At 38.2% G+C, this 27,891-nt stretch overlaps 1 protein-coding gene across 1 annotated transcript; it reads right to left on the bottom strand.

Annotated features, from left to right (window-relative positions):
* Positions 1-282: 282 nt before the first annotated feature.
* LOC309884063 (BOS complex subunit NOMO1) lies at positions 283-27,882 on the bottom strand. The gene is made up of 31 exons (XM_082772721.1): positions 27,740-27,882; positions 27,300-27,389; positions 26,035-26,080; positions 25,502-25,602; positions 25,272-25,378; positions 24,998-25,070; positions 24,305-24,457; positions 23,357-23,494; positions 22,492-22,581; positions 21,776-21,881; positions 21,189-21,339; positions 20,462-20,639; positions 19,555-19,696; positions 18,555-18,686; positions 17,602-17,738; positions 17,236-17,323; positions 16,281-16,344; positions 15,079-15,174; positions 12,390-12,599; positions 12,012-12,094; positions 10,900-11,059; positions 10,652-10,778; positions 9,935-10,048; positions 9,165-9,292; positions 8,423-8,564; positions 7,554-7,637; positions 5,994-6,104; positions 3,923-4,024; positions 3,582-3,701; positions 2,566-2,658; positions 283-2,150 (listed from the first exon to the last, which is right to left on the bottom strand). Exons 1-31 carry the CDS (start codon positions 27,866-27,868, stop codon positions 2,019-2,021), a joined length of 3,627 nt encoding a protein of 1,208 aa, XP_082628847.1. The 5' UTR covers positions 27,869-27,882; the 3' UTR covers positions 283-2,018.
* Positions 27,883-27,891: the final 9 nt, after the last annotated feature.

Here is a 27,891-nt window from a genome sequence, read left to right as displayed (position 1 = left end):
TGTTCTGTGCACCAACACAGCACAGCCCCAGCTGTCCTTACCCTTTCAGGCTCACACATCTCATCAGCATATACAATTTTTCTGGACAAATCAGTATTGGGATAAAATTACTACAAAATGCTTGCAAAAGTCTGGCACAAACCCATTTTCTGTATTCACACACTCAGACATTTTGTCTCTCCCAACTCACTACTGCTGTCAGAGGCTGCAAGAACTATTTACAAAAGCTGATCCTGAGATCTTCAGTTAGCAAGGGAAAATGGATGTCACAAACCAAATTGATTCTGTCAACAAATTAGCAAGCATTAATGCCTTTTTATTAACAGCATTCCCAGTGTTTAATGTCAATCATCAGCAAGTCCCACAGTTCAGAGGTCAGAATATCCCGTAGTCCCTCAAGTCATATGAAATCTTCATTTCCTCCTCATGCATTTCCCCCAAATAGCAATTCCTTTATCAACATTCACCAACCTAAAATAAAAGTGTATTAAAAGGGTACAATTTATTACAAGTCCTCCAGCAGTTTTTCCCCATGTATTTCATCACAGCAAATTATAAATTTCTAGGTCATTAAGTTGAGAGCATGATAGTTTATTAGCTTCATCTCAAACTGTATATATACATGCTTTTTTGACATCCTTCATTTTTATTATGATCTTGGTAAAAGTTCCCTCAGATTGTGTTGTACAGATATGAGTTCAAGAAGAATGATTACCAATTGAAGTTTTAATTATTTAGGTCCAAACTAGTGCAAAATACCAACAAAAATATCAAAAAGCATTTTGCATCCCGTTGTCTAAGGTAGGGTTTATAAGCTTTAATATTTAAATGTAAAGGGACTTTATGTCAAGTACAATAGAAGAGAAACATTGCCACTTACTGGCAGTACCAATGTCTTCACAATAGTTGTAGGCATTTATATGCATCTTTCAAAAGCTCTATTAACCTTTATATTATTTGTCAATAAAAAGCCCCATTAACATTTAAACTGTGTATGTCTGTCTGTTTCAAACAAGAATCAAAAGATAACCTGTTAAGAAACAGGCTATTATTTATTACAGTCTACATTATCGGAACTGCACATGTTGGAGATTTCCAAAAGCTAACATTTCTTCAAGTAGTTTAAAAAAACTCCGTCAGCAGTTGGCAAAAAGGCTCATGGCCTGAGCAGGAGATTAGACAGATACACAGATAAATGGGTATCACAGACAGCATGGTACAACTTTGGAAAGAACAGTACAACCAGCTTGAGCTACTTCAGAAATGCTGGAGGTCTAAAGAGATCGCACTGCACATGAACTTGAAATTTAAACACTGCTTTTGCAGTAGGATCAACAGAACTTACCTGACATTAACAACTAATCTTACCTGACATTAACAATTTGTCTTTATTGATTAAAATCATGTATTTGTCCAAAGAAAACATATTCACTGGGTAAGAACTGAAATCACAGCTATGCAAGTAACGGACTCTTCAAGCTGATGAACTGGAAGTGCCAAGGACGTAACTTATCAGTTCATGCATGTTCCCTAGAACTTTGTTGTTTCAAGTACCACTGATTTAGTAAAATACCTGTGTGCTGCTTCTCTAGAGCAAAGTGGGTATTTTGAAAGGTAAGGGAAAATGTTCCCAAAATACAGAGACCGAAAGAGAATTCAAGCAGTTTTGTTGTTTGTTTTTTTTTTTTTGTAAAAAGTGTAAAGCCACTGCTTTTACAAATCATTAATGGAAACAGCATGACTCATTCCACTGAAGAGAAAAAGAATTCACTGATCGTCTTCAAGTATGGGAGATATACTCACAGTAACAACAGAGGCATTCCTTACTTTATAAAGAAACTTATAGACTCCATAGAAAATTTACAACCAAAATGGAGCTAGTGTGACAAATAGTGCTCAGGTAGCAACAAAAAAAAAATACAAAGTTCACAAATTTATCAAAAAATGCATTTCAGTGGCTTTGCTTCCCCAGGATCCAATTTGATGGAGCGTCACTTCATGTAATCATCCCTTTCACCTCACGTCCGTCTTGTCTTCTGTTTTTTCGTTTGTCTTTTTGCTTCCTCTTGGCCACCTGTGTCAGAACCCGTCTGTCCAAGCGCACGTACTCCTTGCAGCCGTGTCGTCAGTTGCAGCAATAAGGGAATAAGCTAGGACAAAAAAAAAATAAAAGGGAATTAGCTTGTGATTTCAGTGACGTGTAAGGTCTGAATTTTAATGTTATTCAGACACATGCATCCCCAAATAAATAGAACCTATTGCATAAATAGCATGTCTATGTGTTTTGTTTTGGTTTTGTTTTGTTTGTTTTTTCCAAGAAACATCAAATGAGAAATTCAAAAATGCGAAGGAACTCAAACTTTACACTACGGTTTTCTAAAGGAAGGTAATTCCTCAAAAACTTGGCTACACTCTGTCTTTTCTTGAAATGTGTCACAAAAGGTGATCACTAACTCCATCTCTGAATATCCATCACAACCAACCTTCCCTTAACACAGTACACGAAGAATTCATGGATATTCCTCAAAAATATTATTTGAGTAAAGACAGAAACATGTGACCTACCTTATCATGATTGTACCCAGCCAACAACAGAAGCAGGGTCAGTGGCAATGCAATATAAGATCCTTGGGCAATATCTTGCTCTGGGAGCTTTCTCTGAAAACAGTGGAGACCACGGATTTTTTTTATTTATTTTTTAAACAGTAATCTGTGACACATTCATCCCTTCCCATCTGACTTCCTTCCAAGCACCCCTAAGATTTACTTTACTTTTAATTTCAAAGCAGATCATTCATCTGTTATCTTGATTAGACCCGTTCATCTGCTACCTTCCTGGGGTCTGTTGTTTTTTAAAGCTAATTCACCAACAGTCAGTCTCCACAGTTAACCTGTGGTTCTTTGATTTACCTGTCACATGCCACCCAAATCTCACCAACCTCAATGATAACACTACAGCAGCCACACTAGCACAAAATCTTCCAGGCGCATCTGCATCCTTCATTCGTAACTGCCATTTCATGTTCATGCCCCTACATTTCACTGAACATGCAGTGATGTAGAAAAGAAATAGGTAAATATTACTGAATGAATACTTCCCTAAACTGACCACACTGCTCAACTCTGGAATGCACAAAGACATTTCTCTCTCTTACAGGAGATTTCCCCTGACATTAGTTTGAAGACCCTTCTGCTTCACCTGCAAAAACTGAAAACTCTCTTTTGGGCCTGGTGACACTTGTTTCCTTTACAGAGAAGTCTTTCAAGGAATTCCTACAACGATCCTGTCTTTCTCCTTCAGACCCCAGTTACTACATCCTTTTAGTTACTGTAACGTCTACAACTCCTTTGCAAACTCCCTACGTGCTTCCCACAATACATCATGCTATTACATCACTGCCTGATGCCTTAAATGTGGCCAAAACCAAATTTACTGTCCCTTTAATGTCTCTCATAAACTGCTTATATTTACATTAACAGCAAGTTAAACCAAGACCACAAGATACATGCGAGCTAAACTACTCAGTCAATTGCTCTCAAGGTGAGCACTCAAAATAAATGTTTATCTATTTTGTACTTACAGTGGGACTAAAGACCAACGTAATGTGCTTATGATATCCAATGGCAGTGAACGAAACTTGAGGCAGGGTGTAGTCATACTGTGATTTAGTTAATGTAGAATCCAGGAGCACCACATAATTCTGTGGGTATAAAATTAATTCAGTCTACAGCACCTGCAGCAGTCTGAGGCAAAATTAGATTCAAAGGCAAAACTCAGTGTAATAAGCTTCAAATCTTCTGAGACACTGGTTACTCCAGCATGAATACAGTACTGCAGGCATACCAAAAATAACACTTCAGCATGCTCACGGAAGAAAAATAAATAAAACAAGCTAAGCTAACTGTTCAGCAATATTCTTACCTCTCCATCTCGGAGCAGTGGTGGGAAATGGAAGAAGAGTGATTGGCCTAAGTTGACTGTATGAATTGGGTTGTCAAGGTTTTCACTTTTGTAGAGCTTCACCTGTGAAGGAAAGAAGAAATCACAAAACAGATATTTCTGAGTCTGCACCAGAATAGCTATTTTAGATAGCCTGTATCTTTCAGGATAAAAGCACTTAAAAATTTATCATGGGTTTTATAAACAGAAAGGTGTCAAGCAAGAACACCTGGATTTGTTCTAACCTACGATGTGAGAAATAACAGAAACACACTAAAATAACTGCAGGGACAACCGGTATCTGCTATTTTCACATATCTAGATGTATTAGAAATAGTCCATGCTTTGCATCAAACAGAATTAAGTAATTATTTTAAATAATCCAAACAGTTTCATAGGAATTTGCAGTTGGGGATTGTTTTTATTACTCTATTAGGCTCATTTTGCTTGGTTTCAATTCCCCTGAACTTATTTAACAAACTAGACACCCTCAAGCTACAGAATAGGCCCGAAATACTGAGCAAATAGTTTGCTTAGAAATGAGCATAATTAAAAGAGGATTGCATCATACTCAGTAAGGCTGGTGGGGGGCAGCAGTAACTCCTTTTATGAGATTGCATACTGGGTCTGGCTGGGATGGAGTTAATTCTCTTTATAGCAGCTTGTATGGTGCTATGTTTTGGATTTGTGGCCAAGTGTTGATAACACAGCCATGTTTTAGCTATAAAACATGTGTCCTCCAGAGGACACATTAAGCAAACTTTGGGGTTTTGTGGACTACTCTGCAGCAGCCTTCTGGCATCCATACAGATATTTGTAACCCCCTGGATCAGATTTTTGTAAAGACTCGACTTCCCTTGCACACACCCCAACTGAAATTCTCATAAATTCTGCACAGTGCTACCATAGCTGTGGCTCCAATCACAGCTCACTGGAATATTTCCAGTTGTTTCATCAAGGTTACACAACAAGAAGGGGCCAGACTGAGATCACAAAACCTCTCACTTCTGTCTGCATCAAATTTGAGCACATCTTTCAAAGACAAAAATCTCTGCACTGGAAGCAAGAGCTATGATATGCACACTTGCATTACATCCAGTGCAATGCCCAACCTAACATGAAACAGGTACAGGCTTGAATAACTTCCATATATTTATATCCTGATGTCAATTTCCTATATGCTTAGGCAGAATTGAAAGGGCCTAAATTTCCTGAGAAAGATGGAAAGCACGCTCAGGTGCTCCCCGCTGAAGTAAGTTGTTTTCCTTTCACACCTGCTCTGAGTGTTGGATGCTTTGGACAGCTCCCAAAATAACCAACAGCTTAGCAATGAGATCTTGTCAGGTAAGATGCATAATGAACTAATATAAAAGAAATCCAGGCATTGTGTTTGTATTTGTAGACAACATTTCCAAAGAAAAAGCTTTTAAACTTGAAAAATTGTACAGTAACTCCTATCACAATAAGAACTCTTGCAGATACTTCCAGCAGTTACACCATAAGCCAAAGGATCACACGCATGTAGCAATTTTTTTTCAGATTACAGTACAGTTTTTTGAATTTTGAAAATTTCAGCTTTACTGTGTTTGTACTTTCTTCTATAACTGTACTTTTATATTAATGTACCCTATGGTATAGCTGCATTCACATGGCATCTTCTTGCTAGCTGACGTGCACGTCAAAAATTCCAAGTATTTCAGGAACTAATGCAAGTTCTCTGATGCAAAACACTCATTTCACCTCTGGTGTCTTCCTCTCCCTATGGACAGGCCATCTCAAAGCAGGGGAACAGACCAAGAAATGGGCAGGCCAACCTGACAAAATACTTCTTGCACATATTCCAATAAAATATTTGAGACACTAAAACAAAGCAGTGAGGAACACTGGAATCTGAATTCTATATGAAATTCAGATTCATCTTCATTAAACAATTAGTTGTAACTCGAATTAAATGTGTGCTTCTGGCTACTGAATGATTTCCAGTGATCCGACAAAAGAACATTGGGAAACCAAAAGCAAATACACTTGACAAAGATCGAAGGTTTGAACTTACACATAATGTGGACAGATATTCAGAAGATGTGATTACATTTCCACTTAAATCAAATTGATTAATTTGCCGAAATGCTATAATATTAATATCACCAATGTCACTGTTCCCAACCTGCAACAGACAACAGAGTCATATTTACAGACAGACAAAGAACAGAACACAAATACTGCTCAATTTAAAAAAAAAATACGGATTTTGTTCTCTAACAGCCACATGGAAACTTAAGGTCTTTCCAATTGCAGTTTTCCTCCAAAGAGTGTAGCTCACAATTACAGACTTGTACAGCACAGGGCTAATGGCATTAATTTATTTAAACTAAAAATGGAGGAAGTATCAAAAGCATGCATCAATGTGAAAGGCTGAGTTGCATCCACACAACAGCTTGAAGTCTGAACACTGGTTGCAGTATTTTATTTCTGTGCTGAGATGCATATTACTATGCTAGGATGTGTACACAATTGATAAATGATAAATATATCACAATATAACCTGCTGCAAAAATATGTAACTTCATTGCCTTCAAAATTGTTTAAAATATGTAACACTTGTGTTTGTAAATCTCAGCTCTGATCAGAGTATGAAAAAACATTTGTCTAATAATAACTACAGTAAGAGGTAGGTTGCAGTCAGGCCAGGTATCATATAAACAGTCTGGCACCACTGGGGCAGTGTATTTTTTCCTGCTGGTGTCCTTCAAATGCTTTTCCATCCTGAAGAAAATGGCACCCAGTTAGGATACAATCTGCTGCACACAGCTCTCACTTGCAGTATGTAAGCTTCATGTGATTTGCTGGAATTTGGGTTGCCATTCCCTTCCCTTTCCCAAGCAGCAAACAGTCTTAGCAAGACGCTAAGGACTTGAAAGAATTCACCCTGTTTTGCTGCAAAGGAGGGTATCCTGGTCAGGCATGCATCTGAGCTCAAATAATGACTATCTCCCACTGAAAAGTTCTAGACAATAATGAAGGCTAATTAACCTTTGCTGAATGTCAAGAGATAAGTGAGAAGCAGCTAATTTGAATCTGCAAGGATGGAGGAGTATTTAACAAGATTTCATCAGTTTTGAATTTGAAGTTATTATTATATTTTATAAAGATTTACCAGTCTGAATGACAATTTCATCTACATCAAGACTGAAGGATTTGTACCAACTAAAGTACAATAAGGTATATTTATCAATCAATAAGTGAATATGAGGATAGGATAATATGACAAATTATGACAATCTCAAATCACTAATACTCTGTTCCACATCATAAAGAACGCTAGAAGATAATGCTGCATATTTATTCCCTCATTTCTTGACGTATACTTTTTATGACTGTAAAAGAATCCTTTTCACTTGTTTACTGTTTGGGCTTTATTTTATTTCAATTTTAAGTTATGATGCTGACACACAATAGGAGACCTGTATTTATGGAGCTAACTTGCTGAAAGCCACTTGTCGAAACAGAATGCATTCAAATATATTACTGCTGATAGAAGAGATGTAATGCCTAGACAGATGCATTTCATATTTAAGTGATACCACACAAAAAAAAAGAAAAAAAAAGTAATTACCTCAATTGCCCGGTGCTGTGGTAAAGCTCTTTCAATATGATCATTGCCTTCAGCTTTGAGTTGGACATGATACACACAACCAGGCTAAAAGCAACATTCAGACAGTAAGTCTCAATGCTGAATAACATGCACTTTAATTTTAGAAGATATTAATTGAATTTTCTAACATTCCATTAGTTTTCCTTATCCTAAATAGATAATTTAGCCCACTAAAACCATTAAGGATGTTTACTTCCAGTAAATACAACAGGACTATCAGAGCTTTCTCTAGTTTATTACATTATTAAAAGAAGTCACCTGCTGTGAAGTTTTAGCTAGAAAGAAAACACATTAATCAGGATTAAAACCAGATGAAATACTCCTTTCTACCTCAGCATAATTGCTTACTCCACACAGCAGTCCCAGAAATACAGGGTTTCCTGAAGAACAGCCTACTTCACATCCATGCTGCAAAACCCAACAGACCACTAGAATACACTGTCACAGTACTTCCACTAGAAAAACTTGAGAACAAAAGAGAATTCCCTGTTATACCACCTATATTTTTACTTGAACACCTGTGAGACACATTCTTGTGTCACAATGTGGGAACTGTTCAGTGTTTATGTGAAGGCTGTCAGCATATGCTGGCAGAAAGATGGACAGACACTACAGGAAAAACATTCTGTTTTACTAGAATGAACGATCACTACATGACAGTGCCTCCTAACAAAGACAGACTCACGGGAATTTGAGCTAGCAAGTGTGATGGGAAAACAGAAATCTGTAGCTAATTCATAATTATTTTTTTTTTTCATAAAAAAAAATCATATTGTTCCATTATCACACTAACATAAAAGTAAATGTTTGAGGAGCATTCTAATCCTTACCAGAAGGCCACGTAGCCTGAATTTGCCTTCTTCATCAGTTATTGTGTCTTCTCCATAGATGCTACACTTTTCCTGCCCCACAGCTTCTACTGAAACTCCCTGCTCAGGCTCTCCATTTAATGAAGAAACTGTGCCATAACAGCTAGAGGGAGAAAGAGAAACAATTGCTACAGACGTGCAAATGCTGGTTTACTGCTTGTTTTTAAGACGTGCTATTGTTATAACTCATGGGAAAAGTACTTGATATAATTAGCATAGCACGCAGAAGGGGAATTTGTAATGTATATATAAAAAACTGCTTTAAAACATTTAAATCAGCTGCAGTTCAGAGTACAGCTTTAGGGATCCAAGTTCCAAGAACCCTCCAAAACAGCATCACTTACCCCTGAGGGCAGGGAAAAGGAGGAAGTCAGGTGCCTGAACTAGTATACAGTCCCTAAAATACACCTCACCTCTCCCACTGGGCAAAGCACAAGACATTTCCAGTGCCACTGACACAGTACTTTCATAGCAGTGTTTTTGCTTACAGCCACATCATCTGGGCCTAGCTATATATTCTAATGCATGAGAAGATGTTTAAAAAAAAAAAAAGTACTTATAAACAACATAATGAATTTATATTGTGCCTTCAAAAGTACCCTCCAAACCTTCAAAACAGTGTTTTTTCAGGAGAAAAAATATTTTCCATAATGCATCCTTACACAACATGCAGCATTTCGCACAGATTTTCAGCTCTACTGACCTGTACGCTGTTCTGTAACCAGTTATCCGAATTTTAAGATTCTGTCCTTCTTGCACTTCAATCATTTGTGATGATGGTTCAAAGCGAAACTCTTTCATCATGGGTTTAAAATAATACTGCCCTGGGCTCTGCAAAGATAAATGAAGCAAATTTACTGATACTGACACAAAAATTCACCAGCTCCAAACAATTGTTTCTGCAAGAGCTCCCTAAAGTTCTCTCTCCCAGCCATCAGCTAAACTGGTTGGAATATATGAGCACTGCAAAACAGGGAACACGTTGGCAAATGAACCAATGGAGCTCTACGAGAAAAAGCCTGAAAAAGGAAAAGAAACCATGACGCTAATACTTCATCACAAGACCACAAGGACAGGAAAGTGACCAGGAGAGAAGGATGTTTGCAAGGAAACTATTCATGCATGTCTACACAGATGTACAGATCAATAATCTAATTACATTTCTTTCCTCTAAAGACTACAATGATCACCAACCAACTGGCCTGTTTCACGTTTATAGACTGCCAAGTTTGTAACTGAGATCAATCAACATCATCTGTTGCCCATGGGGGAGATTTTCCAAGTGAGATTTCACATCTTCCACTCTAAGATTTTAAGTGCTGTCCACTCTGAGGGACCTACACCTCTCACAGTGAGTTATGATTTCACCGGAGACCATACATCCCCCGCCACTGCTAACGTCCCTATTTTAGAGGGTAAAGTTACACGGCATCACATATACAACCACTGTGAGATGAACCAATTTCAACTTACCAGATTGGAGAAAGTCAACATGCCATTATCCTGTGTAAGGAGGTTGGACCGGAACATCCCTCCACTAAGAGACAAGAGAACTCCAGCAAGAGCCTGATCATCCTCAGATTTGATCTGTTTTTGAAAATGCAGCAGTTATAAGGAAAGATAGGATTGCCTCATGAAGAGGGGTTCAATTTGAAAGCCCCGTGGAAAAAGCCTAGTCATGCTGGTTCTGAGCACTCAGTTTTGAGCAGAAGAGAACTATCAGCATCTGTAGTGTGACACTGCAGGGCTAGTCTTGTGCTCTCAACATCTGGGCAGTCAGAGACACACACATCATGTGCCACCAGAAAAGTCATTCTCAGTCACCTCACAGGACACGGTGGGGGCCAGAACAAAGTATTCATGAAACTAAAGCCAGGCACTAGTTTCACCAGACTGTCTATACCTGAGAAATAGAAGCAATTAAGAGAAGGTGGTCAAACTCTGCCAAAGCAAGTAAATCCAGTCTGCAGACCCTTATTTTCACTCTATAAACCACGCAAAATATCATCTGTATGGCAAGTCACAATTATATCATTTTGCTGAGGTTTGTTTCCACTATGATGAAATTACACGATCCCGACATCCCACACCCATTTGCATTTGCCTGGAACACACAGTTTAATTTTTTTGCCTGTCTACCTCTAACTGCACACACTATTCATTCAGAACCCAAAGTGTTTAGAGCATTACCTCAAACGTCACCCCAGCAAGGGCAAAAGCTTTGAAGTCTCCAACTGTTCCTTCTACTGCAGTCAAAACAAAGCCTTCTTTCTGAGCAGTAACTGTATATTCCATGTCACTGTGGAGTGGCCCAACACTTCAAATATAAGGAAATAAGAGATCATTTTAAAAGAAGCATTTGGATATTACATGTGTTGTCAAGTCACCATGGCACTTAAGCCAAGAATCCAAAAGATCAAAATAAATCTGCTCATTACCTGTAAGCACCTTTGTCGTCAGTGAAAACTGTGATGAGAGGGGACGTTGCTCCCTTTTCACCAATGACAATCTCAACGCCTTCCAACTCAGGATGAATCCGCCCTTCCATAAATAAGCCTGCTTTTCCATGAATCTCTATCAGCTTTCCAGGACAACTCTCTTGGTCATTGCAATGGGGATTTAAAACAAACAAGAAAGTCAAGAATACACTCATCATTGCATCTTACAGCAAGACTTTAACTACTTCCAAAGAGATGAGTTCTTTTGCCTTGGACTACAACATCAATCCACATAATTGTATGGGCTCTTAACATATGTTAAAAAGTCTGAATGCTCAGTAATTTCAGTAACTGAGTACCAAAGCTATAAGCATGTGGCCAGCACAACCATTTTGGATTTGCTAAGTACTTCACAGATTCATAAAGTTCCATATACTGCAGCCACGTGGAAAGTATTCTAACAGTAACAAAATTTTGTGAGATCAAGTTGAAGTCAGTGTATGCTATGTTTAATGACATACATTAATTTAGTTTTGTTTACTTGATGTATTTAGAACGTGCACAACAGAAAGGCACGTAAAGAGAGGTACCTAATTTTCTAGCCATTTCAAACCAAGCATGTTCATTTAGAAACCTTAGAGCAAGATGGACACTGACTCAACAGGTAGCATAGGTGACTGTTGATAGTTTTCACATTTTTTTTGTGATTGTTTATATTATTGTAACTTAATACAGAAGAAAACTTGACAGAAACTTCAACTGGCTATCATATTTTAAATATAAACAATGCTTTTGCACAACCATTTTTCTAGATCAGTGTAATATGAGTAGTTCTGAGAATCTGCTGTTATATACAGAAATCTAGTCCTTCCTCCTGTGCCAGGTGGTCTGTCAGCACTTGAAAGCATATTTTACTGATGAAAACTGTATTTGCACCCTCTGCCAAAACCCCATGATTCCAAATACCATAGAGTGAAACTGTCTTACAAAGAAACTGGTGCAATTGAAACTGCTTTCCTAGTATTTCCTTTGAAGAGCTATTCATATGTTGATCTGTAGGGATGCATTTCTGTCTTAAAAATCTATTTCTTTCAAACTAGATTTAGATTTACCTCCACTAACAACCGTTTCCACATAAGGTGGGTAGAAAAGCAGCTCTTTTGAAGACGGCGTCACAGTAATTTTCTCTCCAGACCTACAGAGCACACATAAGACAGTATTAGGAGAAAACAGAATCAGCATCTCTCATGTAGTACTGCGTATTGACCTCAGAACCCATCTGAATACCCCAAGGGAAAAATATCAACAATAACCTATGCAATATTCATATTATGTGGTATTAGCTTCTATTTAGCTAGCAGTCAACCAGAACAGACACAAGCATCCACAGAGCAGCTCTTCCCTATGTGGAATATATCAGTATTCTTTTTTGTGGAAAGGCCAGGCAACAGAGCAAAGAAAATACCCTGTCCATTGGAGCTTGGTAGTACCTTGCCCAGTAAGAAAATTCATATAAGAATGGTCCTTGGAGTTCCTCCACCATTTCTTGCACTGGTGGCTTTGTTCCTTCCTCTTCTTGACCCTTCTTTTCTCTCTCTTGTCGGCGGGCCTCAATTTCTGCCAGCTGCTGCTCCCTGCGTAACTCCTGTACAGATTTCAAGGGCCCTAAAACTAAGTCAGGTTCACTGTCAATAGAAGATCTGAAAACAAGGAAGAGAAAACAAAATAAGCTCCTTTCATACAAAGGGAAGAGAGCTTGTTGTATCAATTACAACCTTTATACCACAGCAAATCCCAGAATTTTTCTTTTAAATCTATTCCTTTTTAATTTTTCTGTTTATTCCAAGCATAGGTAAAACTTCTATGCCCATAACACCATCCATCAGTTACTACTTGAAAGGCTTGTTCACAGGGACCACTGGTAACCCACTAGGTCTTGCAGGAAAGGACCTATTCACAGCACTCACAAATTCTGCCTCATCATGCTATAACCATTCAAGAAGTTAGGGTCCTACTGTCTTCAAACATCCAAATACAGAGCAAACATTTCAAAAAAAAAAAAAAAAAAAAAAAGCCACAATTGTCTCAACCACTTTGCATCTTAGCTGAGGGTTCCTTTTTGATTGGTTAGTTTTACTTTTTTTTTTTACGTAGTCTTGATTTTGCACCAAGTAGCACATGGCAGCTCTGTTGCAGGGACAATAAGCCCCCTGGAAGCAGTGATAAGACCACACGGGTGGTAAATTCTTAAGCCAAAGCAACGGTTTACAAGAGTACCTTTAACAAAGCCATAATCTAAAAGAGAAAGGCCTACATTTCAAAACAGCGAACACGCTTGATACAGAAAGAACGTTATACAAAATAAACAAGAAGACTTGTATCTCCTTTTTTTTCAGTACTATAAACTTTCCCTCAGAACCCACCTCTCAGGTTTAGAGTATACAAGAAGAAAATAATCTGTCACAAACAGATGCTTCCAATAGCTGGCAATTCCCAGGAAAAGTGCCAAGTTGTGACCTATTGGCCCTACACCTTTGAACCATCCAGCTGTCCTGTCACCATCTACTGAACAGATTGCTAGGTAAGTTTAGCTACCTTCCCTAAATCAGCTCAGAACAATAGATCTCGTTTCACCTTCCCTGATCTTACATCCTCTCTTTCCTACAAATTTCTTCTAGTCTCCAACCATCCTTTGTATCTTATCTCCTGTCCTGTCTACAACAGACTGAAAAAATGACGCAGAACACTGCAAAATCCTCTAAAAAGGAATGAACTGAAATGATCACCATTATTTTTCCTACAACCACTTTAGATTATCAGGATAGTTCTGTCTCCTGCTTCAGTCCTCATCTATCTCTATATAGACAGAGTTGTTTTTTTGTGTGTGTGTGTTTTTTTTAAAAGATAAACATACTATTGCTCTTTCATACTATGTTTCATCAAGCCTTTAAACTTTCTCTGCAGTCCAGAGACAATCCAGAAACTTACTAAAAAATTTTTGCCTTAAAACCTATTAAAAATCTGTACAGACACAGTCTCATGATATTGCTTATACACTACTCCAGTCTCATTTTTGAAACATAACAATTCATGTTACAAAACTGCTAAGAATTAGCTTTGATTTTTGGATAACTTAAAGTTAACATGTCTCTGTTCTGAATCTTGTACACAAGCACAGACTTTAAAAAACAAGCATTTTGCTTTTAAATCCAGAGCTGTTTCCTTTATGTTGACAGTCAACAAATTGGATTTTGTCTGAAAAGCTTCACGCAGGCTTGAACAGAGACAGTCTGTGGCAACTGAGCTGCCTCCAGAACACTTGCCAATAGTCTCAAAAATCAACAACAACAAAAAACTCAGCCTGGAATGCTGGTACAGTATTTGCTTCTATGCTAAATTGGTTTTGAAATCCTAATGTCTCTCTACTGTCTCGCTGTTTCTTTTCCGGCTGCTGTTGTTGCCCAGTAGTTGCAGTTGTAGATTCATTAAACTCAGGGACTCAAGGAAGAGCTCTGCAGGAAATTTGTTTCTCCACAAAGATGCTTCATACACTCAAAGTCTGAGAGCCCCTAGTCTAGAACAAGTGGACATCAGGAAAGCATTAAAGCACTCATCATTATCAGCCACTTTCAGGCAGAGCTGGCACCTCATACTATTAAAGCTGTTCACAAATCAGCACTCCCCAGTGAGCTGTCTGTTCAGCTAAACATAAACTGGCACATTAGTGTGTAATCACTCTGCACGGTTTTCCTCTTATAGCCCTCTTCACACCAGTAACAATGCTCAAAAGAAGCAGATTCTCCTTCTGAGGTAACAAAAAAAACAATCCCAGTGCTAAAGAGCTCAGAGCAAGCTACAACAGTATTCTCTGAATTCTGAAATTTTAGATCATTAAAATATGTAATCACTCAGAAAATCATTCCTTTTTATCATGACACACAAGTAGAAAAGAGTTATATTGAAATCAAGTAACAGCATTCAAAATGAGGGCTCAGAATTATTTATCCATCTACAAAGAAGCCAAAGCACAGCTTAGCATAAAAACCTCCTGCAGTCTAGAGTAGGATGCCATTCCCTTAGAAAGCAGCCACTGTGGTATTAAAATCAGAATAAAACTTCATGAGAGAAACATCTTTCTTCCCTTTTTTTTTTACAGCCCCAAGATTTCTTTGTTCTTACTTAATGGTAATAGTCACATCCATCAGTTTATCTGTTACAATCGAGCCAAGGACATGGTGTCGAACAGCAGTGAGCGTCAGTATACTAGGAGAGGACCTGTAAATCAAATTAACAAAGAGATGAACTCAAGGTCTCCCTCCTAAAGAAAATAACCAAATCTTATTTAGCTGAGTTCGTGTTCCCATTCCCAAGTTTATAGTGCTTTATAAACCATGACATACAAATTAGATAGCAAAGTTGTAGTGCTAACATGATAGCATATTGAAAAGAGCACATTTTCCAGCTGCGAAACCCAAACTACTACATGACATTGGCCAAATAACTCCCTTGCTTTGTGCCTCGCACTTCCTCTCAAGCTGATGTTGATTTGATTGATTTCATATGTATGATCTCTTTACACACAGCAGAGGGACACTCACGAGTTACCAATATTGGACATGGCTCACCATGATACCCAAGTCTAATGGTACTTTGCTGCCAAAAGGGGTTCCTGTTCCAATTCATCTACTCAGTTTTTCCTGTCTCTAATGTTTAGTACGTCTCTTTCTGAAGTACTTTTAATTCACCAAGCAGAAATGAATCAGATTTTAATGCTGAATTTGTTTTCTGCCATGTTAATGAATAAGTAGTAGTCAGGTAGCAGAAACCCTCTTTTTGGAAGCAAACAACTGTCAAGCACTTTGCCAAACCTTAACTAGAAAAAAACTAATCAAACATAGCTGACTTTGAAAGTTCAGCACTGCCCACTCGTGATTAGAATGAGTACTCACTCAGCCTGCAAAACTGGGGTGAGCAGAATCAAATCACCACAGGCAGTTATGGCAGGGACACACAAGTAGTATGCACCTCCTAGTAAACTTAATACCCTATCTTGCATTTCAACCCTCACAAATCATCAACAGTTTCCACTGAAATTTCTCTGCTTTGTTACAAAGCAAAAAAGCATTAAACACAGACACAGAGCAGACAGAAACATCAATTTGAAGTAGCAAAAGCATCTTTAAAGCCTATCCTTGGTCACATTTTTCTTTTTTAAAGGGCAAGAGGACACATCTCATACACTTTGCTAAAGCTTCCCTCTATTGGTTAGAACCAGCTATAGCAACAGATCCTGAATTAATCAAAGAAAGCAGCTGCAGCAGAAGGAAGCTTTGTGAAAGGATACTGATAGGTGTAAGTTTAAAAATAGATTTTGCTCTTACGTGTCGTAAGTGTAATATTCATGTTCAAATTGGTGGCAGGAACGCGGGGTTACTTCATAGACACCTGTAAACATTAAGTAAAGGAATAATCCACTGGCAAAAAAAAAAATAAAAATCAAGCTTGCTGTGTTGGCTGAATTCTCAAGAGCACATGAGACCTGAGGTATAGAAACAATAACTAAACTTGATTGTAAATTAATTCACCTCTCTTCAGTCACAGATCACTACTGGAAGCTGCACAGAGTTTCTCGTATACACTGATACAAAACACAATTAATATCACAGCAGAGTGGCACATAAAAACATAATTACAAGTAGAACACACTAAACAAGGTCAGAAGTAATCTATTATAGCTGGTCTCAAAGCTGATTTCCTTTGATTACAGAACTACAGTTGAAACTGTGTTACTGTACTGTGAATGAGGCCACTGACTCTAAGGATGAACTGTGCAAAGATGAAAACTGAATCAAAACCAAATTCATTTCTAAACTGTTTTGTTAATGGACATTAACAAGGAATTAGCTCTGAGACATTAAAAGTGAAAAAAAGAACTAATTTTAAAACATTCTCTTTTTTTTTTAATTGTTTTTATAGATAAACTTCTGGTACCTTTAACAGCTAACCTTCAAGAATCCTGTATTGAAATGACCCATCTATTTATCAGTCACATTCCAGTCACAGAATCCATATGAACAAGATTATTTTAACATCCTCTTGATTAGTCCAAGGTTAACACCCTTCACCTAGTCAAAAAAATATTTTGCTCCTGAAACTGAACCTAGGTAAGTGACTAAACAGTAAGAAAATATTAAAATATTAGAACAGAGAATTTATATTCAGATGTAATAATGCCTCTCAGAAACCTCAGAATCCACAACAGATTATTTTTAATTCCCAGTAGTATTAGTTGACTGGTTCTTTTTCTTTTTTCAACTAACATTTTAGAGCTGTTACCTGGCTTTGAAAGACAGAATCTATTAACTCCTTTAGACAGGTTATAAACACCAACATTCTCCGGTCCATTTCCGTCCTGGTAAAATTCCTGTGAAGCCGCAACACAATTCACTATTAGTAACTACCAAGCATCAAAATGAGAATAGTGTTTGCCTAAACGTACATTAATTCTTCTGTTTTATAGCAATTAACAACAACAGAAAGCCATTTTACTAAATCTAAGGGACAAACTTAAAAGTGTTTTAAGCATCAGTGCTCCTGTGCTGCAAGACACCCTAAAGAGAGAGCCTTGATTTCAAGAATAACACAAGCTACCTACACAAGTTCATTAAAAAGAGAATTGAGGATGTTTGTTTACCTACGTACCAGTGTAATCGCATGAGAAAGGGAACATCTCAGCATATATCCAGTCTGTCTGAATTCTACACCTGAAACATCCTCCTCCATAACTTCCAGCTCCAAAGATTTATTCTTCCAGCACCAGTCTTCATGTACAATGCTTACTAGAACACACATCACAAAAAGGTTTTAGTAATGTAAAACTGTGTGAATAAAGACAGATTTTGTGGTGTTAAAAGCCTGTACCACACTAACTTCCCCTGACAATAATCTTCAAAGCCAGGTATACATGTACAATAAACATAAGCACAGAAAAGAACTGTAGCAACACACCTGGCTCACAGCACTGCTGTATCACCAGGAATCCAGCATATCTCATTAATGTAAAAGCTATTCTAATAAGGAATAATGAAGTCTGGTATCCCTACAAAATTCTGCATTCTGCGCTACCACTGTGGTAGTCAAAGATATCTAGAGGACAGCAGAACCTAACTCCAATTTCACATGCTGAAATGATGTTCTGACTCATATAAAAAGAGCAATATATATGTAGCCCTTCTACACCTTTCCTAGGAAAAGAATTTCTTTTCATAGTAGGCCAAGACAGGCTGGCAAAAACACTTTTTGCTCTTTGGAGAGGCTAGTTACTGTGGAAACAGAAGACCTGTGATGTTCTTCTGCTCTCAGGTTTGGGACAAATCAGTTCACGACAAAGGCCTTTAACTTGACACCATGCAAGTGTATCCTAAAACATATGGAATCAGTTACCTGGACACTGAAAAAGTGGTTAAGCAGACAAGATGAAGAAAGCCCGATACACTGGTGTATAGCATTTTCCCAGATCTTAAATTTGAGAACTAGTTCCACATTGGGCATGTCACATAGAACATGAACAGTATCCATGATAAAAGAATTAATACAGACTAAGTCACTAATTTAGCTAATAAGTTAACACTTCCAGCAAATCCCCATATTCCTACTTTTGTATTTGCCAGGTGGCACGTTTTCAAATGTGAAGGCCACTGAGTCCGTATTTCCAGAGAGCTGAAGGTTACGTTTTTCACCCTGGCGGCTCACAGACTGTAACGTCACCATCAAATCACCGCAAGCATCTGTGCAGAAAAGAAAGAAGAAAATGAGGCTGCATACTGTCTTGTCAGCTTTCTCCCAAAACCCCAACTCCAAGGAAGCTTCTCGTGTACTAAGATTAAACCAACTGCTCTTTTCTAGTAGAGAATATTTCCAATTAAAACAATTAATCTGATTTCCTAAGCATCTGTTTACTAATGTTTTGTTGCACTTGTAAGTTTAAGCTTAATCATATTCTTGTATCTAAGGACAAGAAACTTCCAGAGGTCAACACTGAATTCCTGGGGTCCACCTTATACTGCAGAGACTACAGGGGTCCAGAAAACACATGAGATGAATCAGAAAGAAAATGTAAGGAGCAAAAATGACAAAACTCAAACTCTAATAATCACCTGCTAAAATTAGTGGGTACTCAAGGACAGCAGAAGATAGAAACCTTTGACTAAAATTAAGTGAAAACACTGAGAAAGAGAATAGACTGCACGCTTCTGGCAACAGCCTGAGCTTCTATCCTACAGGTTTATACATGCACTGTATTTTATTTTTTTAACGTTTTTTTCAGTATTTCTGACATTGTTGTAAAATGTCCCAACCATCAGCCAGGATTGTTTGCTCCCACAACTTAAGTGTATTTGAAAATAAACAGGTCAGAACTTATTCCTAGCAAGTATTAAAAATAGGTAGGTAACTTCACTCCAAACTTCATTAAGGTGCTAACTAGGCTGTAAGGTCTCTTGAAAAAAATAACCATTTCATTTATGCGCTGGAAATTAATTTACTTAACTGTTGATGGGGCTGACCACAGCAAGTGGCTTGATCAAAACTGTGTTCATACACACAGTGCTGAAGTTCTCCATTCTCTTTTCCACTTGACTTTCCAAACTGGCTTACCTAAACAAGAGATCTTCCCAGAGACTGATGCCAAAAACTGAGAGAAAGTCACATCCATGACTGGTCTGTCTGTAACAGTAACAGGGAACACTTTGGGTTTCAAAGCCAATCCTGCTCTGGTCTCAGCTTCTGGAATAATTACCTGTGGAGTACAGGACATCAACACATCTCCAGCTTTTAAATACCAGTCCAAATTCACCCACTCTCCTGACTTTAACTCACCAGAAATTAGAAAATGGATATTTACTGTAAGTCTCAGGCAAAGCAAAACCAGCCTCTCAAATATAATGTTCAAAATTCTTCACTAAAAATCCTCCAAACAACTGCAAAAGGCCTGAGCTAAAAATTCTCCAAATATCATGGTTTCAAAAGTCTGAGCGAGTTTCCACTTTGAGATCTATCTACTCCTGCTTCCACATTGGGCTGTTTCATTATCTGTAAGGACAGCCAGAGGCCTTATAACCCTGCACTTCCTTATCTCCCAGCCTGCAATTTTCCCCCACAAGGGGGGGATTCAACACAATTTTTAGTGTTTGTGCTACAGGTTCTGCTATGACCTGTTAGCTCCAGAACCACTGAGACACCTGAAAAAGCTACACATTACATGTGTCATTCACAGGAAAATATATGAAGATAGTAAGTGAACCAAGGGACATTACAAATAGAGGAGAGAGAGATAAAACCCTTCAATCTCAATGGCCTGAACACCTTTTAACAAGTGTGAAGGAGCATGAGAATTTCAGCTTATAAAGAAAAAAAAGTAACCATCATTGTTTATATAGTACAAACAGGAGAAGAGGGTCATGAAAATCTACATTCAACTTCTCAATTTTTAAAAATCAAATGTTTTAAATTTTCTAAAATCTCTCGGCAGTCCTACAAGGAAGAAATGGAAGTTAACTCTTACCTGAATGTTGTATATACCCGATTTTGCCTTAAAACAAAATGCTCCATGAGGGTCTGTTTCTGTTGTAACCAATGATCCTTTGTCCTTGTCTAGAGGCATCATGGTTACCTTATATTTATTCATCTGTTTGACTGTGTCAGGTAAACGAGTTACTGAGATCCGGCCACACACACTGAATCTGTAAAAAAATTCCAGTCAGAGATATACTGGTTTGACAAAACTCAGAAAATACTTGTTTTAAAGTTTCCTCAAGATTTTAACTGGTTTGATATGTTTTGTGTCAAATATCGCAAATCTGATATATAATGCACTGGAACAAAACCCTACCACACTATACCTGTGAAAATATAAGAAAAGTTTACAGATTACAAGCTGTTAAGTTTCACTTCTCACCTTAAATAATGCACTATATTTAGTCACTGATAAAAACTGTAATTGATCATTTAGCACAATTTTTTTTAAATTGGCTAACAGATTCTGCACAAGCTAGTTGTGATTTGTCTCAGGAAATTCCTAGTTATCACTTCTCTTGAAGGTTGCCATTACTTCCTCCTCAAGAGAAGCTCTTGGGCACAGAAACTATGCCCTTTTTGCCTTTCTCAGCTCACACTGTATCTCCCAACACTGCACGGCCTTACAGTGCACTGTATTTAGTCACTGATAAAAACTGTAAGTGATCATTTAACACATTTTTTTTTTCTAATTGGCTAACAACACTGGTACTTACCCTGTTGCAATGATGTTTGCCAGCTGAGGGGTATTTGGTGCGATCTTCACTGTAATAGTATCAAAGAAGAGATGCTCTTTCCTGGCATGAATTGTGTATGTACCTGTTGTTATGTTCTCAAGGCGGAAAGATCCATCGGCTTTTGTTTTTACTGGAATAAATAAAGTGAAGAGTTAAAAAGCAGAACATTTTTTCCAGTGTCTATCTTCATGTATCTAAAGAGCCAGACGGTATGTACTGCTTTAGGCTATTTTAATTTACATTGCACAACAAAGAAACAGTATTATGTTCCTTATTAGATCAACCTTCAATTCTGTATTATAAAGCAACATTTCTAGTTTGGCATATGTTTGAAGGGAATTATAATAATTTTTCTACTGCAAAACAAATGAGCAGCTAATACTCTCATCTAAGCCAGAAAATGAAGAATTACTCAACTGTATGCAAATCAGTGTAATATTGCAAACAAATTACAAAAAAATAGTAGTGTATTATCCTGAAGGTCCAATTCCATCGCATACCCTGCTCCTGTACTTGAGATTATCAAAGATTTACCTGTAGCAACACAGACCAAGACCATTGCATACCTTTAATCTGATTGTTTAGGGTCACAGTGGCATCAGCAACTCCTTCTCCTTCGGGACCATTCAATACCCTGCCCGTGACAGAGAAACCCATCACATGGAAAATAGGCTGAAATGGAAAAATAAAGTTATCATTAATCTTCTCCCAGTAAAAGCATTCACACATCTACAGCAATCAATACATATTGGTTTTTGTCCCATACACATGCAGTAAATTTACTTCCAGATTTAGGAAGAAAATTCAACAGGATAATCACAATAAAGTATGCATCAAGCTCAAGGCATATTGTCCTGCTAAGAAGTACAGGAACCAATTCTTAAGTTACCTGCATTAGCACACTTGAGAAGACTCTCACCGTACATCATAAGACTCAAGAAACTCTGCAAATCAGAGTTTTATTTACAGGCCCTTCTCAAGAGATTTGACACTGCGAATGAGTAAACTTAATCAACCCAAAGGATTACTGCCTGTTTGCCACACAGACATGAAAGTGAAAGGGACAGCTTCTCCTTATTTTGTTTCTTACTGGTAAAACGGACTGAAGTATAGAAATACAGAATAGATATTGTCATCTACCTGCTAGGCAAGAAGGTACATGTAACAAATCTCTTTAAGCTTCTTACAAAGACAATTTTCCACAGCACAACTGCCTTCTGCAAGATCAGTTATACTTCCACAGGAATTGGTACAAACAAGATGATTTCTCTACATGCCTTACCTCAATTTGTAAACTGTCATGTTCTACAAAGAAGTCCAACCTTGATGGTGCAACATCAAAGGTAATTCTCTCTCCCCTGTAGAATGGTATCTGAAAGGAGAACACATCACTTTGATTCCTAAGAAGCTGTGACATCAGAAGTATTTTCCTTTACCATTTTTCAGGTCTTTTTCACTAAGACACTTCCACAAATGGCCAAATGGGCTGCAAACTTCCTGGAAAAATAACTCAGATTGATGGCGACACAAATAAAAGCAGGATTTTCAAGAACGTTTGATAGAAACCATATGAGATAATATGAAGAAACAGTAAAGTAACCTTCTAATGAGAATAGAGCAATGGTATTCAATACAGAGAGTTTACATAAGAGAATATATGATCACTAAAGGATTAAGGGAATAAGAGAAGTTTGGATCCCACTTCTAGATCATGCAGTTTGAGACTGCAAGACCGTCATTCTAGGCAGTGCAAAGACATCCATGCTCCAACACTGCCTGGGCATAACAAAGAGAATGGTATAAAAAGAAAAAATAGTATAAAGAGAACTTCAGGGGTTTGAGGTGGCTGCAGCCCATTGAAACTTTCAGCTTCCCATCAGCCTCTAGAAGTGGTTCTGTGACTGGCCAATGTATTCAGGAGATCTGTAAACAAATACTTCCTCAGAAATCACACCAGAGTCCTACTACAGCAACTCACTTCACTGTCAAATGCTTTATGTTGGAGTCTCCTCCATTTTTTTCACCCATCTCAAAATATTTCAACTGGCTTTGTCTTTAACAGCTGCAAAATTATGCACAACCTTGCTTAGAGAGCAAAAGTTAGTATCTCAATGGATAAACAAGAAACAAACTTGCTAGCTACTTACCACAGTGTATTTCCCACTTGGTAGGGAAAGAAAGCTGAAAGATCCATCTTCTTTTGATACAACATTGCACAAATAGGTTAGAGACTCATCTCTTGACTGGAATCCATCCACAGGAGAAATATTGCAGCCCACAACATCCTGTGTCAATAAATGCATTAATTATTTTTTTTCTCGTGGATGAACGTGGAAAACAATTTGGGGGGATGCTGGATGATTCAAAATACTATACCATGATGAATGAGAAGTACAAAAAACAATTTAGACGCAAAGTTTGATAGCATGGTTTACAATTCTTATACAGGTAAAAAAAAATAAAATAACCAATAACAGACTTTATGTTAACAAGGACAGAAAACTGAAAAATTAAACATCCTTTAGATGACAGACAGAACTGCATTGCATATCTTAACATAAACTGTCTTTAGCTCTGAGGATGAAGTTAACGTTACAGAACAGAGCTCTACTCTACATACCAAATCACAGTACACAAATGGAAGTTCCATGCTCGTTATATAAATAACACATTTTTAAGGTGGCAACAGAAGCTGCTGAACTTTGATTTCATGTAAAAAGGGCACAAAGCAATTAAGGCTTTATGTTAAAGACAAATTACAGCTACTATCTAGTGAAACTTAGGGTTTGTCTGGCACTGTCTTGAGATTTTTTTGCACTATTTTTACAGAAGCTGATATTACACAATGGAGGACTGTCATACTAACAAGGGAACATTGTTACTAACCAACATTTAACATGCAAAAAGGTGTAAATGGAAAAATATTGTCTTAAAACTGTAATCCTTAAACCTGCTGACTCACAAGGAACGTAAAGAGCAAAAACATGCAGTGAACCATTTTACATTTTGCACTTGTTGCCTGCTTCACCTCAAGTTTTAGTTTTCTATGCCCCTGAACAACTTGAGTGTTGGGAAAAGTTCTGAGACACCATTACCTCTTTGGTGACTGAAGAAGAGAATAGAAGAAACATGACTCCTTTCATCGGTTCTCCATCACTCCTTACTGACCCAGAAACGTTGTAGCCAGCAACAATCAGAGGGCTAGCAGCATAAGCATTAGAACTCATTACCCGTACCACCGTGTTTGCCTGAACACAGAAACACATACATTTGCATCAGAAGTAGACATTAAATCTCATTTACAGCACTAAATTACAATCAGAGGCTGAATAATCAACATCAGAAACAGAAGCCAGAGCTGCAGTTCTCAAAGAGAGCCCAAATGCTCTTCAGAACAGAAAGATGCTAAGGCAAAGATACTACTGTAAAATAGCGTTTTTACTGTTTCACTGGTTTAGGAATTGGTCAGGATTTCAAAGCTCATTAGAAAGTAAGCAGTCTGAGAGGAAAGGTTTAAAGCATCTGCTATGTTCTCCAGGTTCCTGCAAAATGCATAGCATTAGAAGTCCTAAAACAAGAGCTCATCTGACAGTCTTTCCCCAGCTGGCTCCATTATCTCCAAACTAGGCCTGCACAAGACAGTTTCTTGCCTGCCTCATTAAACTTAAGGAAAACCGCATTAACCTCATCCACTCACACAAACCCTTGTTCATGCTAGCTGATCAAGGTAAGGTCTAGCCAATGCACTCTCCCTAAGCATGCAGAACAGAACTTTTGTAGGCTCTAACCTCTTTCAACATCCAGGTGGGATGAGATGCAAAGATTTCATATTCACCAGGAAGCACTTTAAAGAAAGCAAACCTGTAAAGCAAGAAAAGGATTGCTTAATGACTATTGCTTAAGAAAGAGTCATTAACATTTGCTTACAAAAAGCAATTCATAGTCTCCACGCATTACAAAATGTATTTCAGAACTTCTATAATCCCAACCAATATGGCAGAATTGAAAGAGTTTCATGTAAATGAACACATGAGGTATGCCCATGCCTATTCCCACACTCACTTTCCTCCAGGCTGGGTAACAGTTGCTTGTATGTTTACATCACTGCCAGCATTTCTCAGTACAACCTGGACTCCAGCAGGACCTAAAGCCTGACCTTTGCTGAGGACCTGTCAAAATGAAGAGAAACCAGTGTACAAGTGGATAAAAGTAACGTGCAGAGGTGAATTAGGACATTTTTATGAAGGTACAATTAACATGGGATGGAAGAAATAAATATAAAAAATTCTAACCTTTCCATTCACAGAAAATCCCGTAAATACAAAGTTAATATCGCCTCCCTTTGTGCAAATGTCATTAATGCCATCTACATGGATATCTACACTGGTTGGTTCTAGAGGGGAAGAACAAGAAAACATGGTAGTTAGTGACAGAGGAATAACAGCACAACTCTACTTTAGCTTTACAAAACTCTCACAGAAATGCACTAGCTCAAGTGCACTATTTATGCCCTAGAAGCCTTGTCTTATCCAAGTTAACCACCCACAAATCCTAATGTTGAAAATCCTTCCCCCTCCTATTATATACGTTTTTATAAAAAATACACATTCATTTGTATCAATTCATGGGCTGCTTTGTCAGCGTCTACCTTACAGCTTTACTTTTCTCCTGTACAGTAAGTACATTTTAGTTATTAAAACCATGCAGTAGGGCTTATGTCTTTTGAACAGCAGTGGATTTTCCCTGCCAAATGCAAGCTAGTGATAATTGAAGTCCCACATTGCAAATACACTGTCCTATCAGAAGAAGAGATATGAGCACTTACCAAAACTCCACCCTAGGGGAGGCTCAATTTTAAGAATGAAATCCCCCTAAAAGTAAAATAAAAAATAAAAATATTTTAAAAAAAAAAAACAATAACAGTCTTCAATGATCTGAATTCAGTTTAGCTGAAGAATGGAAAAAAAAAAAAGTCAGAATACAAGCAGCATGCTGCAGAGAGTAACACAAGACTCAAGTGTCCCATTCCCTTCTTATTCTACCTAGTGTTCAAAGCAGCAGCAGTATCTACCCAGACAAACCAGGATTCTGGGCTTGTGTCCAGACAGCTAAGAGTAAGAATTAAGCAGCATCACGTTTATACCACTTCCACACCAACCTGGCTCATGGACAAGCAGCTCAGTGTTAGAAGGTGTTCAAATCTCTCACCTGTCCCAATAGATGTGCTCTAAATCTGCCTCTAGTGTTTCTACTAGGTGATCCTACTCAATCGTTCTGCCCAAACATGAGATAACAAAATTCCAAACCTATTAATATTTCTGCACCAAAAGGCCATTAGACAGAGATCCTCTTTAAATCTGAAGGCACCACATATGTGCTGAAGTTCATCCATTAAAAGGCTCAAAGACCAAAGAACAAACCCACCAAGGTTAAAAAAAAAAAAAAGTCTTAAGTCCTCAGATTTGGAAATTAATTTATTTCTGAACCATAAGTTAACTGGTTCTTTAAGAGCAAAACACTTTGACCACCTGAGAAGAGCTTGTAAAAATTTGAATGTCAACATTTTTCCAGCCAAAACAGACATCAAACTTCTGCTACATTCTGAGCTTATACCATTTTTCATATTTAAGAAAACTCTAATATCTGCAATTACTTATTCAAGATATTTTCAACTCAGACATATCAACACACATTTTTATACAGATTATTTATTTTCATTTCCATCGGTAGATGACTTAAAGCTTTATCTCTATTCAGATTGCAAGAACCTGTACTTTTTATTCATTCTTTGTACAACTGCTAGCACATCACAGTTGTCGTCAGTAACTATGGCTCCTAATGCTGCAGTGACACAAATAAAATAGCACAAACACAATGCTGCAGCTAAAGTTAACTGGCTTTTCTCTTGATAACACTGACCACAGAGAAACAGAATAGCTGCATTGCAAAAAGAAACTCTGGAAAGCTTTATTGTTATTTTATTTGTTATGTGTACTGTTCAGACATTTCATCTGCCTGCAGATGTGAACGTGGAAGCAGCTTGTGCCCCCAGTGCAGGGGAGAAGCAGCAGCGCCGTGTCAGTTCCTTACCTTATCATAGAGGGGAATCATGAAATACCCATTGTTTGGAGCACAATCTGTTTGGTATTTCAGAGTACCATGCTTTGTATACAACTTAATCTATAAGAAACAAACAAAAAAAGGAGAAAAGTGTGAACGGGGTTGGAATCAGGTGCTCTCTACTCAAGTGTTTGTACACGTTAGGGGCTGCACGATCCCCTCGGGTAACAGAGGTGTCAGGGGAGAGGTTTACTGCAAGAAGGCTACGCTCTGCCAAGGGAAAACCAGCAGAGACCTGGCCTCAGGAGAGCCCGAGGAACACTCCAGGAACCCCACTTCACACAGCAACCCCCCAGAGCACCTGCCAGCTCGGGGCGCACTCAGGGCACGGGGGCAAAGCCTCGCCCAGCCGCTAACCCCGCAGGCCGGCCTGCCGAGGGGCCGGGGGGAAGAGGGCCGGCGGCGCCCACCTCGATGAGGGAGTAGTTGATCTCCACGTCGGACTTGACGAAGCCTCCGCAGCCCACCACGATGTCCTCGGAGCCCCGCACCAGGGCGCAGCACAGCGCGCAGCCCAGCGCCGCCACCCAGCCCCGCATGGCGCTGCCGCCGCCCTGCCTCA

The sequence above is a fragment of the Aythya marila genome (genome assembly GCF_965140915.1).
Source record: "Aythya marila genome assembly, chromosome: 15".
Lineage (NCBI taxonomy): Eukaryota > Metazoa > Chordata > Aves > Anseriformes > Anatidae > Aythya > Aythya marila.
This window is presented reverse-complemented; position numbering and strand designations above follow the sequence as displayed.